The sequence below is a fragment of the Fundulus heteroclitus genome, chromosome 5 (assembly GCF_011125445.2).
Source record: "Fundulus heteroclitus isolate FHET01 chromosome 5, MU-UCD_Fhet_4.1, whole genome shotgun sequence".
NCBI classification, from domain to species: Eukaryota; Metazoa; Chordata; class Actinopteri; order Cyprinodontiformes; family Fundulidae; genus Fundulus; species Fundulus heteroclitus.
In genome coordinates, this window is record NC_046365.1 from 25,220,039 (window position 1) to 25,240,457 (window position 20,419).

The window sequence follows — 20,419 nt, forward strand, 5'->3', positions numbered from 1 at the left end:
GCACCCCTGAGGTGACTACAGGCCATCTGTTATTTGCAGAGAGGAAACACTTCGGGATGATGTAAGCTCCATTGTAGAAACACTCAACTAAGGAAGTAAGAAACGTCATGTGTTTGCTGCTGTGATGCGCAAAATCGCCTGCCACATTACTGGGGGTAGTTTATAGGATAACCTGAACACCATATGGACTGAAAAGCTTGTTGATTTGGCTGAAAATGACGTGATAAGGGGAAATCTTCAACTTTGTAAAATGAAGATTACTCAAGTCTGATTGGTGGAGTCATGAACAATGACAAGATGTGTTGCATTCTGGAGACCAACTTGCCCCTCAACTCTTAACCCGACCTTATAAAAATACAGTAAAAAAAACTATCTGGGATAAAGAGGTTGATTATTTCCATGTATCTTTCGTAGAATAAGGAGAACATTCCAGTTTAGCCTTTATATAAACCCATTCAACGCAGAAAGACACGGACAGCCTCTACAACCTTTCGCTCATTCGGATGGAACCCAAGGACAATGGAAGGAAATGGGAAGCTCCCAGTACATAACCATGACTCTCAGAGGTTTCCCCAAACGTCAATGTGAAGCTTTAGAGGAATAATTTAAGAAATAATTTGGTGCTCAGATCTGCTGGAACAATTTTAGTCACCTGGGACAAGGAAAAAGGTGGATCCAAAGTAATGGCTGAAGGTAAGAGGATTGTACCATTACACTTATCATCATGGATCTACTGACTACTGTGAGATGAAAAAGGGGAATGTTACACTGAGACAAAAAGCTCAAACCAGAAGAAATTTATTGCTGGATCACAGAGATTGCTGGAACTAACAGTTTATGAATTTCTATTTAAATGGTTGTTTGTCCCAGAAATACAACTCAGAGAGAAGAAACCAAGAACTTTGCCTCGGTCTGACGGGTGTGGTCTCTACAACTTTGATGGTATGCTCCTTTAATATTTATTTTAATTAGACATACTTTTGTGAAAGTCAAGTTTGAAGTATTTAGGCTATATAAAGAAAAAAAAGGTTAAACTGTATCTGATATTTCTTTTAGCTTAGACCAGCAACAGGTTTTTTACTGCCACATTGTGATAAATGTCTATTTTTCTTATGTTTGTTCTCTAAAAATGGAACGAAAACTGTTTTTGCTGTTGCAGCTAAATAGCTGTGACTTGAAAAAGCTGAGACTTGGTTTTTCCATACTAATTGAAACATCTTTTCTTTACTTTTGGAACATGGAAAAAAAAACTTGTAATGCCTGTTTTAAACAAATAAAGTAGACATGTTCTTGTCCTTTGTGCTTTTGTGTTCAAGCAAGATAGTTATAAAAATTCCTAAACTGATTTAGATAACCTTCAATTGTAATTTTTTTCATTTTGAAATTTTATAGTTATCTTTCTGAGGGAGAACAAGCACCAGCAGTTATAGCAGTAACAGTAATGTGTGTTTTAGACTGAAGCTAAAGCCTGCTTCTTTTTTGGGCGGGGTGGGGGTGGGGGAGTCTATTAGACAACAGTCTGTCTTTGTTGTTGCAACATGAAAACAAAAAATACTGATAAAAATAATGCAGGATTAAATATGAAACATATTCTGAATCAAAAAGAAAATTTCACACTAAAATGATTAATTAACCCTTGTAAAAAAAAAAAAGTATCAAACTTGACATTGAAGTATTTGGATGTGTCCAAGAACTTCAATTATAGGAAGGCAAACATCCAAGAATCACCTCATTTATAAGAGAACACCTTTACCGACTTAAATGTCCTTAAACTTAAACCTTAAACCAAGAATCAAGAATTTTTATTGTCACCGTGTGTTAGCGTAGTGACATTTTTTCAGGACATGCTCTGGCTTAGGACACTCACAACCTAACCCCAAACAATCAGCAATGGGCACACGTAATAACATAGTGAACAATATGCACCTTTTTTTTTTAAGATCAAGATAGTCTTTGTGGTCTGCTAGTACTCGCATCGGGTTTCCGAAAGTCAGTCCCAGCTAAACGTGATCCATTGTGTTGGATGAATCAGTCACTTGAAGCTTCTTTGATGAAATCTTGTACAATGTTCTTAAACCTAATATTCAGTACGGTGCAATAAAACATTCCCTGATAGTTAAGAGTGTGCAAGAGAGTATGCGTTCACAGTAGTGATATTGTAACATGTAAAGGCTGCAGTAAATCTTGTGCAGTATACCTTAATATGCAGAACTGTGTAATGAAAACTGTGCAATGAAACCTTCCCGATAGTTAAGAGCATGCAAAAACTATGTATTCACAGTGGTGAAGTTTTAATGTGTACAAACTCGATAGCCCTTACAGCTTTAGCAAACAAGCTATTTCTAAGTCTGCTCATGCTAGATTTGATGCTTCTAAAGCGTTTACCTGATGGGAGAGGGGTAAACAGTGCATTGGCTGGGTGGGTGGGATATCTGGCGATGGGTCTTGTCCTTCTCTGGACTTCTGCTAGCTGATCAGCACATGATTTAAGCGTCAGACCTGACACCATGTCTGGACCTGCAGCTTTGTTGGTGTTGACCTTCATCAAGTTTTTGAATATACAACCTATATACTAAAAAAGGGTGCTGAATGTATCCAGTGTGCTGAAATCTAATAACAAATCAGGTAAAATTAAAAACAATAAAATATAAAATGATGAGAAGATTAAAAAAAACTTTTACATTTTAATTTGAAGAAAATAAATAAAATTGAATAATAATATAATGACAGAAATCTTATCCACCAAATTATACAAGTGAGTCTTTAATGTTGACCGAAGAACATCAACATAATGCAAGCCTAATATCTGCACTGCAAAAACAGAACTAAAAATAAGTTACATTTTCTTGAAATGAGTGTGTTTGTCCTTGATTTGAGCAGGTAAACAACATGATCTGCCAATGGAATGAGTATTTTGATTCCTAAAATAAAATAATTAGATATTCTGCCCTCTAAATAAGATGATGGAGATGAGTTGTTCTTATTTTAAGTGGAAAAATCTTATTCCATTGGCAAATCGTCTTATTTACCAGCTCAACTCAAGGAAAAATGCACTCATTTCAAGAAAATCTGACTTTTTTTTTTTTTTTGCGTTTTTGCAGTGTGGGCATTGTTATTACATAATGTTGGAGCCTGTAATGAAAAAGCTCCCCCACCAACTATCCTTTTGAAAAACTTTGGTACAGGATCTGGGAACTGGGAACCACCCTAATACAGAATGTGTACCGGTTTTAAGGAGTTACCAGCTCTGACAAATACTATAGTCCAAAGTTATTTACTGTTTTATATGTTTGAAGCAGCACTTTAAAATCTGTAATAACATCTGCTGCATACTGAATTGGCCTGTATTCAGAGGCCAGTACAATATGATTTAGGCTGGTAGAGGATTGATAAACCCCTTATTTATCTAAGCTTTACTGAAATAGCAAACAGCTGAAGTGCTCTAACTAGACATTTAACATGTCTTTGTGTAAAGTATTAACTTTGTGTCGGCTTTATTCCACAGCTTTGGATTTGTCCGGTGGGTTGAGGATTGTCTTGGTGGGCAAGACTGGATCGGGGAAAAGTGCCACAGGAAACACCATCCTCGGGAGAGCCGTCTTCAAAGAGGATCCGAGCCCGGTGTCTGTGACCAAACACTGTGAGACACAGAGCGGAGAGGTGGATGGGATTTCAGTCCAAGTGATCGACACACCGGGGCTGTTCGATACGGGCATCACAGAAGAGGACCTAAAGTCTAGGATAGAGGAATGTGTCAAAATGTCGGTTCCTGGACCACATGCTTTCCTTCTGGTGATCCGGCTTGGAGTCAGGTTCACGGAGGAGGAGAGGAATGCTGTGAAGTGGATCCAGGAAAACTTTGGAGACGACGCATCCATGTACACTATCATGCTGTTTACGTGCAAGGATCAAGGCAAAGCAGACAATGCCCTGAAGGAGTGCAAGGAGCTCCGGAGACTATCAATCACATTTGGGCGCAGGTACCACGCCTTTAACAACAACGACGCAGAGGATCGAGCCCAGGTCACAGAGCTCATCAACATGATCAAGGAAATGGTACAGGACAACGGAGGGAAGCACTACACAAACGAGATGTATGAGAAAGCCCAGAGGAAGCTAAAAGAGGAGGAGGAGCGTAGGAGACAGGAAGAGGAAGAGCAGAAGAAGGAAGAGAGGAAGGTTTGGGATGAAGAGAGGGTCAAGCAACAAAAAGAACGGGAGAAGAAGAAACAAGTTCGGAGGAAGAACATCCGCGTGGCTTCGGCTGCCGCGGTTGTGTTGGTGTTTGCTGGGGTTGTTATAGCAGTGGGGGCGAACACCACTGTGGCTCTGGCACTAGGAGCTCCTACACTCGTCTTGGGGGTTTTATGTGGTCTAACAGCCATTTGTTTATGGAAAGGAATAAAATGTAAGACCAAAAAGAATAGTCCAGTGTAACACAATGGGAAGGTAATGTCTGTTAGTGGTAATATCCTTAATGAAGGATGGACAATAATTTCAGCAATAGTGGCTAATATTGATATATATTTCATACCTTTACTGGTATATATACTTTGTTTCTTAGTTTTTCAAATAAGGTTTCTTTGTTTCTCAAAATAAGGCAAAGGATGACTGAAAAATGCATTTACATTAGAAACATTTTTTAATCAGTAAGGCAATGTTTTCAAGCAGAATTCAACTGTTAAATTCCCCTTTAAAGTCTTGGATGAAGTTCTTCAACCTACAACCCCGAAATTTCCCACACATGAATAGTATTTGACCTTACCTGCAAGTCTTGGCAACAACATGGATGTGCTGAAATCATCCGTATTACTGAAATACCATATACCATACACAATACTGCTGATTTAAAAAAAGAGAAAAAAAAGCAATCATGTTTTGTCCTTTGATACACTTTGGATTAAATTATAAATAACAGAACTTTGCGACAATAAAGAACCAGTATAATATACTATATTTTTGTCCTGTCTGCAATGTTTTCTCTCCATCATTTGTTTTATGTAAATCACACTTGAAAAAGTGATTTTCACTCACTACAAAAGTTGTATGCCAAAAAATACTGTTAGAGCATATATTATGTAAATAATATACACTTACATACCTTAACGGAGAAATTGTTAAATAGATGCTCAATGTAGATGACCTGTCTTATCTAAACAATGACCTACTGCTGTTTCCTGGTCTGTATTAATAGTAACCTTACCAGCTCAAAGGAAATGTGAAACAATGGGGGGGAGGTTCTCTTACCCTTATTTTTTCTTTCTTTTGGAATCGACTGAAATGACTTACAAACAGCTTTTTGAGCTTTCAGCACTATTCAAGAGAAAGACCCGACCATTTGTTTGTTGCAGCTTGTTGCAAAAATAAAAACACAGACTGGATTGCTGAAATAAATTATATTTCCTTTAATAATGTAGGCATAAATCTACTTATTCTACTAGCCTTTGTTCTTTTCTATTTTGCTTTCTTTGAGATTTGACCTACTCATTCCAGTATTGGGAAGGGATTTCAAAGAAATAAGTATACATAACTCTCTTTATGCAAAAGGTTGAAATAGGAAAAACATTTTCAGTCTTTAACTGATTAGAACCAATCAGAAAAACAAAATGTCACTTTTGATAGTAAAAATCTGTTTATTGTAAACATGCACATGTTAGTAATTGAAAGGACCTTCCTTGGCTGGTCCTTTCTTCACAGGATTCTTTTTCTTGCTTGCCTGCTAGATTAAAGGGAACACATCGTGCCCTTCAATTCTTCCATTTCACGTCAAAATCATGCAGCTGTGGCTCAAAAAGAGCAGTCTGAATTCCTCATTAATTTACTACCACATTCCCCCTTTTTTTCCCCTGTTCTGAGATGAGTCTGAAAGCAACTTGTTTTTGTGTGATCTCTTTAAATCTAAATACAGTGATATAATTGTAAAAAAAAAAGAAAAAAAAAAAAAAGAAACTGAAGAGCTTGATAAATACGACCCAAAAAGTATATAATAACATCGAAGAAGCCCCTGGACACACTCTTACATTTTCTGCCTTAAGTCTGAGTGTGTGCGTGTGTGTGTGTGTGTGTGTGTTTGTGTGGTTGTGCGTGTGGTTGTTTGGCCTCTGTGTCTCTGTGTTGCCCTGTGATGAACTGGCAACCTGTCTGGTTCCACCTCTCACCCAATGACTGCTGGAGATAGGCACCAGCAACCCTGCTAGTAGCATCTATAGTGAATGGATCAATTTACAAATAGATAATCTAAAAATGTATCAGTCATCCTGGGTTGCACTAAGTGTCTAAGAATTTTGACAAAAAACAAAAATAAATCTTTAAGGAGGATTTTTTTTTCAAGGTCAGTATTTTGACCTGCTTAATCGCAGGTGCCTATCTCCAACATTCACTTGGCAAGAGGCAGGGTATACCCTGGACGAGACGCCAGTCTGTCTCAGGGCAACAGAGAGACAAACAACCATTCATGCACAAGGACAATTTAAAGAAGCCAATAAACCTAACATGCTTTTGGACTGTGGGAGGAAGCCAGATTATCTGGAGAACCCACACATGCACAGGGAGACGATGCAAACTCCATTCAGAAAACACCCAGGGTTGGATTTGAACCCATAACCTTCTTGCTGCAAGGCAACAGTGCTACCCACTGCACCACTGTGCAGCCCTATTTTTATGATTATTATCATTGTTATTATTTTTAAACCTGTATTTCTACAGGTGGTCTCATTGAGGTTCTCATTTACAAGGTAGACATGTTGGAGCATATTAAAAACTCATACAGCAGAGCTATACTGTATATTGTCCCCTCTTCATTTTCATCTCAAGAACTCTATAGTTTCCTGTACTGTGTCACATCAAATTGCCACGAGTACGTGGCATTTACTCAATTCAGTTCAATTCAATTTTATTTATATAGAGCTAATTCACAACACATCATCTTAAGGCCCTTTACGAAGTGAAATTCAACCAAATCATACAGATTAGTCAAAAAGTTTCCTATCAGAGGAAACCCAGCATATTTCATCAAGTCTTGACAAGCAGCATTCATTCTTCCTGAAAGAGCGCAGAGACACAGTGGACAGTCGTCTGCATTGTCCATGGCTTTGCTGCAATCCCTCATACTGAGCGTGCATGAAGAGACAGTGGAGAGGAAAACTCCCTTTTCAATGGGAAGGAAAAACCTCCAGCAGAACCAGAACCAGGCTCAGTGTGAACGGTCATCTGCCTCGACCGACTGGGGGTTAGAGAAGACAGAGCAGAGAGACAGAAAAGCACAGAAGCACACATTGATCCAGGAATCCTTTCTATGTTATATGGTAATAGCAGATGGTCTGCCTCCACTGGGTGATGTCACAGCTAACAGAAATCATGTCTGAATGATGTCTAAATCCCCTTTTACTCTATTTTACTTGCTATGCTCCACTCAGCTGGACTTTACTCTATTCCAGTTGTGTTCGTTTTCAACAGACAGGTGTATTTTACAAAAGCCAAATTTGGAAATCCAGGATAAGCGCTAAAACCAGGCCTGACAGAGCGTCATCAATGTGTCCTGGTTTTATCTGTTTCACAAAGCCCAATCCAGGCTCAGAAAACATGACTAAATCAAGCCAGGTGAAAGTAATCCAGCTAAATGCGCATTCCCGGCTGTCTACAAAACACCATGAGGTCGATCACAGATTCACTCACGCAACAATGGATGAGTTGTGTGCACCAATCTTTAAACCAAACAGGGAGCATTCTTTAATGCAGCCTTATGAGGAACTGAAGCACATTGGTTTCTTATCATTGTGACCAATGACTGAACAGAGAAGGCACCAGGATTAACTAAACTTTGGCTGTTAGCCTGGCCGGGAGCATTGTGGCTACGCAGAATAAATCTCCATGATAACTTATGTGTTTTTTTTTTTTTTTTGTGAAACCAAGCTCAGGCTAAATTCAGCCAGGACATCAGGAAGATTGTTGTTTAATCCTCCATCTTGGTTTTGTGAAATAGGCCTCCGGTATAGCCAGAAGGTGGTGAAGTCCTCCTGAGAGGTGGGTTTAGCCCCACCTCCAGCTATCAGTGTTGTGCGCTCTGCCCTAAGCATGTGTGACAATTATAGCTTAAAAAACAACCTGTATTCATGTGGTTTTCACAGGTTAGTAATTTTTCAACAAAACAATTGGCTGCACAATGAAAGTAAACATACTATATCTGTCAACTGTTTTCTACAGACATGGATTTGTCTGAACTGAAGGATTCAGAACCACCCTGGTTGACAAGCATGGATCAGGAAAGAGTATCACAGGAAACACCATCCTTGGGGATGTTACCAGATGCTGTGAGACACCAAGTCAAGAGGTAGATGGGATTCCAGGCTAAGTAATCGACACTCCGGAGTTGATTAGTACTGGAATCACAAAGGTGGAACTAAAATCCAGGACAGAGGAATATGTCAAGATGTCAGTTCCTGGACCTCACACATTCCCCAATGTAGATCAGGCTCGGGGCCAGGTTCACAGAGGAGAGAAATGCTGTGAAATGGGTCCAGGGAAACAATAAACACCATATTTACCTTTAAAGATCAAGGTCAAACAGACAATGGTCTGAAGAAGTGTAAGGAGCTGCAATGACTCTTGAACACATTTGGATGCATCTTCCACACCTTCCACACCAACAATGATAAAGATTTCCGTTCAATTAAATTTTATTTATATAGCACCAATTCACAATACATTATCTCAAGACGACCACAGGCAGGAGACAGAGCTGCTTAACATGATCAAAGAAATTATAAAGTATAATGAAGGGAAATACTACACAAACGAGATTTCAAAAGATGGACATGGCCAATAACAGTACTCAGGTAGGCTGTGATGATCAAATATTGCTCGGTTGGTACTAAGAGACTCAAAGTATGCCCCGAAAATATGTCCCAACCTATGATATCAGCACAATTAATCTAAACTGTTAATACAAGGAAAAATGGAATTATGCATTCACTTTCTTTACACCAATTTCTGACCTGAACACCTGACTATCAAAGCTGAAATATTGACTCATTGGACCAGGCACCATTTTTCCAGTCTGTAAGTGACCCCTTTTGATATGTCTGTGTGAATTGGAGCTTCAGTTTCCAGCTCTTAGCTGACAGGATCAAACTCTGTGGTTTTCTTCTGCCGTAGCCCATCTGATTCAAGGCTTAATGGAACATGTGTACAGAGATGGTATTCTGTGTTCGTGCATTGTAAAAAGATGGTTATTTGAGATGTTGTTGTCTTTTCTATCATCTTGAACCTGTCTACCCATTCTTTAATCAGGCAGTTTTGTCCATACAACTGATGCTCTGAGAGATCAGATTTATGTTTCCTGAAATACTCAGATCATCCTGTCTGGCTTAAACGACACATAAATCTCATAAATCCATTTTCTTCCTCATTCTGATGCTCAGCTTGAACTTTAGTCTTCTTCACAACATTTAGATACCTAAGTGCCCCGGCTTACTGCCATCTGAATGGTTGATTTGTTGTTTGAGAATAACAGTTAAACAGGTGTGACTGATAAAGTGTCCACTCAGTGTATTTAAACCTCAATTCACTCATGTGCAGAAAACTGATATTCTTGGTATCTGCAAACTGATATATTAATATGACATACAATACATATGGGGACGACAGTGGTGCAAGAGCTAGGAGTTTGTCTTGGAGCTGAAGGCTGCGCCGACCATCTCAGTCGTTGTCTTTGGGTAAGGCTCTTCAGCCGCTTTGCTTGCTGGTGGTGGTCAAAAGGCCCGGTGGCGCCGATGTTAACAGCTACAAACCTGTCAGTTTGCCCAAGGGCAGCTGTGGCTACAATGTTGCACACTACCATCAGCAAATTGTTAAATGACTGAAAGTAGTGTGAAGTGTTTTGGGGCCCTAAGGACTTGACAAGGAGCTATACATGTGCAGGCTATTTTTACAACTTTATATGCAATATGAAGGATAATGTCTAAAATATAAAATGGAATTATGTGATGTTGTTTTATCCTGTATGCAGCTTGTAAACTACATGTCAAACAAGTCCTGTCTTCTTTTTGCACAGACGATATTTTGGTTATTGATTTTAAATATGATGGAATTGGAAGACGGATCCGTTCATTTCACAGTTTTCGGATAAAACTTTTTTTTAACCATTATTTATCCAGGATAAATCTCATTGAGTAATAGAGCACTACAGAATATGAACCTGGCTTACTTAATATAATAATCACATTTATTCGAAGTCTTAGCGCTCTTCTCATTTTTTTTCTCTTGCGTATCTTCTATAGTCTACCAAAACATGTTTTTATGAGAAGGCCTGCCAGACCCTTTTGCCCCAGGGCCAACCAGTAGGTTAAATAGGCCCTGTCTACGATAAACACAGGCCCTTAATGGAGGTTTATCTATTCCATTTGACCTACCATTTAAAATGTGGCACATGTTATTGATGTTATCTTTAATCATTTCTTTAATTTCTGTTCTGTTTAAAGGAGACTTTTCATGCAAAATCCACCTTTTTCCTACCTCTTTTGGTGTCTACGTGGAGTCTCTAGGAGTGCTGAAAAGTTGATTGTAATCTGTCCACTTACTGTGTAGATATCTTTATGTTCTTTTTGGGTGATATTTTCCAAGCCATTCAGTTTTCTCTACTCCCTATTTTGAATTCTGAACAATTGCATCACAATATAAGCTAAACCGCTGAACAAGGTCACAGACTTCCAGCTTACCATTCTCGCGAAACCTTCATTTTTATTCATAGGAGCGATTTTGTAGTCCAAGTTGAAGAATGCTGAAGCTACAAGTGGATAAGGCATTGGTTGTTCATGACACTGTCCCCCTGTATACTCCAAAAATTGCTGAACAGGGTGAACTGGAGCACTTTGTGACCTGGAGGGGGCAGGTGTAAAGAGCCTCCTTTAGATATTTTTGAACAGTACCAAAATGAGTTGCTCTCAGACGCTTTTTAGAACAAGGGTTGAAAGGGGGAACGTGGTTAATTAACGTGGAAATCAGACCATATAGCATTGTTGTTTTACTTTATGAATGACTTCATTGTAAAAAAGGAAGAACTGAAAAGCATGATATGTCCCCTTTAATGGGTCCCCAAGTTTGGTTTGACTTTTTTTTTTTTACATTTGTCAGCAATCTTCTGTATACGTACCTTAAATAAAAGTTTAACATTGAACCACACATCTAATTACCCTATGTTATCCATGTGCTTAAGTGTTCCCATATAATCTAAATTATACTTTAAGATTCTCCCTTTTTTATAGCGAAACATATAACTAATGTCTTCTTAACTGACAGATGAAACCCCCATTCATGTGACCATCTTTTTTACCTTATTGATCACCTGTTTGCATTTTATTCTTAAGATTATTAATATTCCCATCTTACCTATAATGCCATGCCATCCACATATGGTGCTCTACTGATTCTGAAATCATTATTAAAAACATTGTTATTATTATACACTCACCGGCCAAATAATTAGGTACACCTGTCCAACTGCTCATTAACACAAAGTTCTAATCTAACCATCTCAAATAGAAGCCATTTCAGTCGATGCAGTAAATCCCCCCAGCTCTGTGGCACTACACAGACAGCCCTCCTCTATTGACCGTCAGAAACACATATCATGTTTTTCGTTAGATGACGGAGCAAAAGGCTAACAAATCTAAAAATCAGATGAGCCAGACAGGATGTCATATACAGAAAGGACATGAATATATTATGAAAATATTTTTATTCTCAGAATCACAATATTTGCACTTCAGTTGTAAAATCTCTGTTTAGATTGTTTCTAGTTCCTGAAATAATAAATGATGAACACATTGATAACTGTATTACTGTAATGTAGGTGTTTTCAATTGTGGTTCAAAGGACCCACTGTCCTACATGTTTTAGATGTCTCAGCTCCAGCACACCTAAATCAAACGATTAAAGGTCCATAGCCGCATTAATTGACCTATTTTTTTAAATGTATACATCAGTATCTCACTCTGGTTGCACACAAAGTTTTTATGAAAAATTATGATGTCCTGCTGGTGTATTAATTGTTGTTATATTGTTATATTTATGCTTTGTTACTGCTCAATTTGTTAGTAATAGAGCTCTCTCTCTCTCTCTCTCTCGCTCTCTCTGCAAATACAAAAAGAAATCAGCCAAGTAGATAAAATGTTTTTGAAATTTGCCTCTGTGAGGAAAGTGTGTTTGCTCTGTGATGTCACATGTTTCACAACACTCCTGAGAATGCAAATCTGTATGGGGAGTTTTTTCACATTTTCTCAGTTAGCTTGGCACCAAGCCTAAGCCTTTTTATACTGAGCAACAAAAGGTGATAGATGACTTTCATGCTTTGAGTGAGTATTTGGAATTGTAACATGGTATTGCTCCATTATTCTATATGTACAAAATAATAACAAACAAAATAATCTAGCAGCTCTTTATTTTTCTCACGTTAGATTTGATCCTTCATGAATTAATGTATCTGGTGGCTGAGCACAGAGAAATCCTCAGGACCTATACTAGAGTCCATTTTGTTGATTTTAGCTCTGCTTCTAATTCTCTCCAGCCCCTTGTCCTTTTGACGACATTGCAACACATGAGTGTCAACATATCCATACATCCATCCATTTTCTGAACCGCTTAATCACTCATGGGGTCGCGGGTTTTGCTGGTGCCAATCACCAACGTTCACTGAGCGAGAGGCGGGATACACCCTGGACAGGTCACCAGTCTGTCGCAGGGCAACACAGAGACAGACAGGACAAACAACCATTCTCGCACACACTCACACCTACGGACAATTTAGAGAAGCCCAACGTACCCATATATCATAAAATGGTTTCACTCATTCCTCACCAGTTGTTCCCTGTAGGTCAGGGTGAACAGGACTCTGTCTGATCCTTTTTTACCATGCCATAACAGATAGCATTATTGGGTTCAGCATCACAGCCTGGTTTCTGGACCTGTCTGTCCAAGAGAAGGCTCGGCACACCCATCTCATTCAATGAACTATAAAGCTGATGGAAGTCAAGCAACACACCTCACGTCTGATCATCTTTAAGGAAACAGGGACCAGACAGACCCGGAATATTGTGGCAGAGTTCCTGCAGGTAGATCGAACTTCTGCAAGAACTCCTTTGTTTCTTTTTTGATCGAAGCCTTAAATATCAATGAAAAAACTAAATTGTGCTTGTAGAATGTTCAGGTAATATTTCATAGGATTATAATTATTTAGTGGCCGGACATTGTGCAATCTGCTGCGAGGGAAAGTGGATAGAAGTGTGAATGTTACATGAAGTTTACAGATCTTATATTTATGGAACATCCAGTGCTTGTATTCATGACAAATTTCCTTGAGACAATAGTTAATTATATTGCAACAAAATGAAAAAACAAAACAAAATCATTCTTTAATATAGTTTTATTAAATGTTTTTCAGTTAAAACAAAATATGTTGTAATGCTTTCACCACACAATCTATACACAATCAAAATGATCAACATTAACTTTAAAAGATGCTAAGAAAGTATGAAACACAGGTAAGATATTATGAAAGAGAAGATTGCACTACATAAAAGTCAATTTTCTGAATTACTCTGGCTACTGTTTGGTTTAGGACGGGTCAACCATCCAATACCTCGCATAACTGCTGCACCCCCAAGTGCCAACATTTGTGGCATAGATAAAGCTGCGACTTCCTCTCCCAGCAAAGCAGCACCTGCAGCAGGTGCAGCTGCTGCACCTGCTGCTGCCCACATTAAACGAACTCCAGCAGATTCCGCATATTGTCCGACCTGGCGCCACCATAGTTTTCTCTGGACCTCTTTATAAATATCGCTGGTATAATAACCTCCATTTAACTCTACTGTCCTGTCTATGGCTTCAAGCAGATCAGCCACCTGAGTGCAATTTCCTCTGGTTGTATTGTCAAACACAGCATACCCAGCTTTACAGTCAATGGTAAGCTTCTTCAGAGCTTCACTTTTGCACAAGTAGCTCTCGATGGTGCCGTTGAGCTGATCACCTCTGGTGAAAACAACAATTGTGTACTTTGAGACTTTCTCACCAAAGTTTTCTGTGATCCACTCGACGGCATTCTTTTCCTCCTTAGTAAAGCGTGCAGAGAGATCGACAACTAGCAGGAATATATGTGGTCCAGGGAGAGACAGTTCAATACATTTCTCTATTTCACTTCTCAGCTCTTTCTCAGCAATGGATGTGTCAAACATCCCAGGAGTGTCAATGACAGTCACTGTTCGGTCGTCCAGGTGGGTAATTTCTTTTTTGCATTTCTTAGTGACAGAGGAAGGAGACATTTCTTCATTAAAAGCTTTCCTTCCCAGGATGGTGTTGCCTGTTGAACTTTTACCGGATCCAGTTTTGCCCAGGAGAACAATTCTCAGGTCTTCGGCTGCACCAGACAAAATGTGTTGAAAAATGAAATGTCAGGTTTTTTCAGAGTCAACAAGTTTAAACTGAGGGCAATAATGGACTATAATAAGCTATTTATTAACTTAGGAAAGAAAAATACAAACCTTTAGTTGATGATGCAGCCATTTTGGATAAGGTCTAAAGATAAAACCAGAAACAGAAATCTTAACCAGACTACAATTTGAACAGCAAAGGTAGGTCTGAACTCGGCTCTAACTTCCTGCTATTTTGTTTTCTATGTTCCTATTCCTACGTCACTAAAGTTGTCCCTCCCCTTTTTGTCCCTAAACATTCTTCCAGTGAAATGAAACCATCATGTTTGCCTCAGCCCGGCAGTTTCATGCCAGATGAAACTCAGACAAGGTCTGATAACAACAACAAAAAGGGTTTAATCCCAGCATAATAAAAAGCAGGTGGCCTTTTGATCTGAGTGTTGATGTTATTTTTAAGTTGGCTTGACAAGCTATGTTAAAAGAGCAAACACTCAAACTTCTGCTTAATCTGTCAATTTGACTCTGTGAAAACTTAACTTCTACTTCAGCTCACAAAGGAAGGCAAAATGAAATGTAGTTGCTGAATGTAAAGGTTTGGATAATGCTATACAATGCAAAAAGTAAAAAGCAAAAGTATGCATTGCTTTTAAGAAACTAAAAATAACAATTTATTTATCTTAGATTTTATTAGATAGACCAACACAAAGTAGTGCCTACTTGTTCAGTCAAAGAAAAGTGATCTCTTTAAAAATACTTTTACAAACAAGAAAAGTGTTTTTTATCAATTTCAGCGTAAAATCTTTGGTGTATGTTCCCAACTTGGCACAGCTACTATTAACTACAAACCGTTTTTCTTGTAAAATAGCTGAAGCATCGAGACGTTCTGTCACGAATCGGTTCTCGGCTAGATGTTGTTATTTTGGTTATGTTGGCTTTCCTGCCTTAGGGTTTATTTTTGTTTCTTGTTTTGTATTGTGTTGGATTCATGTTTAGCCTGTTCACTGTTTTACTGTTATCTGGTTTCCTTTATTCGTTTTTATTATAGCTTGTGTTCTGTTCAGTCTTAGCTTTGTTTTCTATTTGGTGTTTATGGTTATTTTGGCTCTGTAGTTGTCCATCTTAGTTTCTGTCCCATCAGCCTCTCAGTCACTACCCTGTCACTTCCCTTCCCCTGATTAGCTCCACCCATTCCAGTAATTAGTTTCACTCCATTCACCTGATCACTCCCTTACTTATACCTGCCTCTGCCCCCTGCAATCTGCCACATCATTGTTTGTTTTTGCCATGTCCATGGGTGAGTCTAGTTCAGCTTTCTATGAGCTCTATTTGCATGTTCTTCTGACCCTGTTTTGCATCTGGATGTTTGAGTTAGCCTGCCCCCTGTTTTTGCATATAGTCTTGTCTGTGACTGCCTTTTTGTTATTTTTGGTTATTGGATGCAGTCTTCCCATTTTTGGCTTGATGCCCTTTTGGTTTTTGCATTTTGTTAATAAATTATCTTTTACCTAACCTCTGCTTGTCTGCTTGAATACTGGGTCCCTCTGTCTCAGGTTCATGACACGTTCAAGCTTTAACATGCAAACATATATCTTCAAGTCTTGTTGTGGATTCTCAATTAAATTTAGGATTGGAATTTGGCTAGGCCATTTCAACATAATAATATGCTTTTTGCCTTTTTTATCTTGGTACTTGTCCTACAGCTACCTGATATCAGCAGCATTGTTAGGTCTGGCTGACTGCCCTCTGCAGAGCCCTCTGTCATTCTCGCAAATATCATCATGCTAATATACACCTCAACATAGCGGCACTCTGTTGTATATTTCAAACAGAAAACAACTTGGTCCACTTTGTTAACCTCCATCCACAGAATATTCTGCAGGAAGTTTTTCTATTCTTTCTCACCAAGCTTTATTTCCTCCTTCTGGTCAGCCGTACCAGCTGTCACACGCTTTGCATGTTGTTAGAGCGCTGATGTACAACAGCACATGGAAAACACAGTGGAAAACATGGGGTGGATCATGGCCTTCTCCAATCACTTGAAAATATGACATCCTCTGAATTCATCAGGATTGAGCTGTTTAACACACTGACGCAGCCAACAAATCCCCTTTATTTCATAGCACCATTTTTTATATTAATCTGAATATTATATACCTGCCTTAAACTGAAGTGTATGAGCTCTATGTCTCTGACGAGCTGCTTTTTAAGACTGGTAACTTCTACTATAAAACTTTGAACAGCCGCTTTGACCTTCATGTCCCTATTGAAGGAGTCATGACAACAAATTATTTTTTTCTGTGGTTTCGGGGGTCTAATATAATCTGTTGTGCACTGATGAGGCCGTATGAATGTCAAGAGTGGGTACCAAATGCTTTGCTCATGGCTTTGCTTTGTTTCTTTTGCTCAACAAATCAGACAATAGTTTATTGTTCTACATAGGTTTTCTTACTTTGTAGTCATCTTGTTAAAGAATCGACCTGGCTGCGGTCACCCCAGGTTTTTTATTCTGAATAATGCGGTGTTTCTATTGTAGACTTCTGCTGTAATAAAAAAAGACTCTTGGAACCGAAACTATATTTAACTATATTTAATCTAAAAGGCAGAGGGATGTACACAGCTTCAGTACTGGGTGCTCATACACAACAACGTGACGGGTAGATTTCCAGATGCCAGAGAACCCTGTTAATTCCTTACACAGGACCCTCCTGATACACTCCTCTCCTGATGAAGCTTGATTAAAAACGCCTGTCGCTTCACTCAGCGCCTCACTGGTGTCATCTAGTGACTGCACCACAGAGAAGAGACAAAGTCTCCCGGACCCTGACAAAAGTTATCAGTCCTCCACCTTTCCTTTGCCGTCTGCTCTCACAAAGGAAATTGTCATCTGGAGGCGTTGACTCTATCAAAATTGGTGCCTCATTAAATTCATGTAATCGTATTTCTGTTTAAAAACATAACATCAAGATTATGGTGTTGTGCAATTATACACTGTTTAAAGTTATTTAATGTTTAATAAATAACTCTCTGTCTCTTAAGTATTGTCTGGAGGATATCAGCTCTAAAGCTGATATCAGGACAATAGTTGAAAGGGATGATACGAGCACTAGCGGTCTTTTAACGGCAAACTGCACACACAGAATAAATGAGTGACGAGTTCTCTTCAAGTTCAAGAATTTAATAACAGAAATAAAATGAACATCCAGAGAACATCACTATATAGGGTAGTTCATTGTTATTGTTTTGATGCGGGTTTTTCGCGCATGCGCGCCGGACTGGTAGGCAAAAGGCGAACACAATGGCAGACGCAAACAGAGAAACCGACGAATTCTCCACGTATTTTTCTTCTTTAGATAACGTATCACAAGATCGTTTTAAGAGTAAGTTGATGGTTGATGGTATCAGATTGCCAGATCCACACAGCAAAAGCCTGAAGGGACGGAGCGAGTCTGTGAAATGCTGGCCAAGTGTTCCGTACCGCTACATACAGCTGCCTCATAAACAAAGAAGTCAAATGTTCTCTTTGTAATGCGGTATTGAAATACAACAGTTCCACTAGCTCACTCAGTTATCATTTGAACACTGTGCATGCTGCTGTCTTGCATGGCACCACCAGTTCACCTGGTCAACCTAAAATCACAGCTACCATTGGAAGGCGAGCGTATGATGAGAGAAGGGCGGAGGGCATTACAGAGAAGATTTGCAGCATGATCGAGAGGGATTTGATGCCAATCAACACAGTTGACGGTGCAGGATTTCAGGATCTCATTGGGTTCATAGAGCCAGGTTACAACATCCCTTCGAGAACATCAATAACTTCTCGCCTCGAAGCTCGGTTCGAAAAAAAGAAAAGTGAGGTAAAAACAAAGCTCGCTGCTGTTACAGCTGTAGCATTAACAACAGACTGTTGGACGGTCTCACAACAGAAAGTTACATCACAGTTACCTGCCACTACACCGACGAAAACTGGCTGTTAAAATCTGCAATCCTGATTACGACGAGCATGTCTGACAGACACACCGCCGACAACTTGGCTGAGAAGCTGAATTATATAGTGGAGACTTGGGGACTTTCCGGGCGCGTTACAGCATGTGTCCACGACAATGCTAGGAATATTGTCCAAGCGAACAATCCTACACGAGTCAGCTGGAAATCAGTAGCGTGTTTTGCGCACACCCTGAATCTCGCTGTCAATGATGGTTTTGCTTCTGCTGGGGTAGACAGAGCAATCGCGGCAGCGGGAAGGTTGGTCAAACATTTCCACCACAGCACAATCGCAACCAAAGCCCTGGAAGAAAAGCAACACCAAATGTCGCTTCCTCCGCATCGCCTCATTCAATCCTGTAAAACCAGGTGGAATTCAGTGTGCGACATGTTTGAGCGCCTGGTTGAACAGCGATGGGCTGTGTCAGCCGTGCTATCAGACCGATCCGTGACAAAACTGGCAGATGCGAGGACGCTGGAGTTGAGAGACGACTACTGGCAGCTAATGGAAGATATGGCACCCGTGTTGGGAACATTGAAGTGTGCAACTACGGTGATGTTTGCGGAGTCGGAGGTGTCAATCTCAAACACGTACCCCATCACGTTCAGTCTAATCAACACTCACCTCAGCGCTTCAGACGAGGACAGCCCCAAAGTCGCAGACTTCAAGGAAAAAGTGCGAGATTCGCTGGGCGAGCGCATGAAGGTATGCATCCATTAATTATTAAAACTACCTATAGGGTCTATGCAATAGACTAATAATAATGATGAATAAAATAAATAATGATGCAAATAGGTCGTAATTGTCATTCAATTGTATCGTTTTTATATGTGTAATTGTAGGCCTATGCCTATTCTTTCTATTTTCAACAGATTCAGTCTGATGACCTCAACACATCCACCCCTATGATCGGAACAATGCTTGACCCTCGTCACAAACACCTGGGATTTCTTCCTCCAGCTACCAGGAAGTCAGCTCATTCCACGCTGCTTCAAATGGCTACAGCCGAACGCGACAGCATCACTGCAGGTGCCGCCACCGCTGGAGACGACGGTAACACTGTCCATACAGCAGGGCCTCGGCGACATGGGGCTAAGCCTACATCTGCTATGAGTTTACTTCTGGGTGAAACCTATTCCGATGCCCGTAAAGGTGATGTGGAGAGTGAAGTGGATATGTACTTAAAGGATCCTCCTGCACCACTTGAGTCGAGCCCCACGTGCTGGTGGAAAGTGAATGAAAGGAGGTTTCCGACGCTGGCAACACTAGCAAAACGGTATTTGTGTACGCCAGGCACATCAGTCCCCTCTGAGCGTGTGTTTTCAGTAGCTTGGCTCACTGTAAACAGGCTACGTACACGCCTTACCCCAGAGCACGTTAACATGCTTATTTTCTTGAACAAAAATATATAGAACCTAGGCCTAGGTCAAGTTTTGATGTGCCACATTTCAGTTAGGAGAGGGTAATATTGAATCACCACTTTATTTGATTGTTCTGGTTTAAGGCCCTGTAATGTTATGCTATGTTGTTGTGTTCAGTGACCCTGTGAACGTTTCATTCTATTTTGCTGTAACCCTATACAAATTGAGGTAGAAATATGTTGCGGATGTTTCATTTTAGGATTGTTGAGGATTACCCAATTAATAGCCTATGCAGTTTCTTTCTAACCTATAGGCTCAATAATATTCTGTTTGGCTCTCTATTTAATTTCTTCTATTCTCTTTTTATGTCTGTTTCAAATGCAAGAACTGAGCCAGGTTTTTTTTTAATTAAAGATTTTGTTTTACCTTAAAAACGTGTCTGCTTTCTTCTCCTAATGCATAATTACTTGAGGAATGTATAATATAATACAATATAATTATGGTACCATAATGTTGGCTAATGTAACATAATACCTCAATTATATTAAGGCCCTATTGAAGCCCTGAAACTCAGGTGAAAAACGCCGCTTATCAATTAATCGAAAGTCGATCGATAAGATAATCAACTAATGATTAATGAATTAATCGATAATTTG

General features: G+C 39.5%; 3 protein-coding genes across 3 annotated transcripts; 2 read left to right on the forward strand and 1 right to left on the reverse strand.

The window, feature by feature from the left end:
• Positions 1–465: 465 nt before the first annotated feature.
• LOC105918835 (GTPase IMAP family member 7) lies at positions 466–4,559 on the forward strand. The gene is made up of 3 exons (XM_012853995.3): positions 466–693; positions 871–942; positions 3,506–4,559. Exons 1-3 carry the CDS (start codon positions 684–686, stop codon positions 4,435–4,437), a joined length of 1,014 nt encoding a protein of 337 aa, XP_012709449.2. The 5' UTR covers positions 466–683; the 3' UTR covers positions 4,438–4,559.
• An 8,840-nt stretch (positions 4,560–13,399) lies between these two features.
• LOC105924967 (GTPase IMAP family member 4) lies at positions 13,400–14,435 on the reverse strand (the record flags this gene model as incomplete). The annotated part of the gene is made up of 1 exon (XM_036136647.1): positions 13,400–14,435. A coding segment is annotated over one exon (861 nt), but the record flags the coding sequence as incomplete, so codon positions are not given.
• Positions 14,436–18,221: 3,786 nt separating this feature from the next.
• LOC118563051 (zinc finger BED domain-containing protein 1-like) lies at positions 18,222–19,951 on the forward strand. Its single transcript, XM_036136648.1, has 3 exons — positions 18,222–19,107; positions 19,275–19,554; positions 19,941–19,951. The coding sequence occupies exons 1-3, from the start codon at positions 18,421–18,423 to the stop codon at positions 19,949–19,951; spliced, it is 978 nt and encodes a 325-aa protein (XP_035992541.1). The 5' UTR covers positions 18,222–18,420.
• The last annotated feature ends 468 nt before the right edge of the window (positions 19,952–20,419 follow it).

What these genes read in the sequence shown, in the direction of transcription:
- LOC105918835 (XM_012853995.3), top strand. An exon ending in TGGTCTCTACAACTTTGATG is followed by an intron (nt 943 to 3,505) that starts GTATGCTCCTTT and finishes TTTATTCCACAG; the next exon opens with CTTTGGATTTGTCCGGTGGG.
- LOC118563051 (XM_036136648.1), top strand. Translation starts at nt 18,421, where the DNA reads ATGTCTGACAGACACACCGCCGACAACTTGGCTGAGAAGCTGAATTAT. An exon ending in CGCTGGGCGAGCGCATGAAG is followed by an intron (nt 19,108 to 19,274) that starts GTATGCATCCAT and finishes TATTTTCAACAG; the next exon opens with ATTCAGTCTGATGACCTCAA.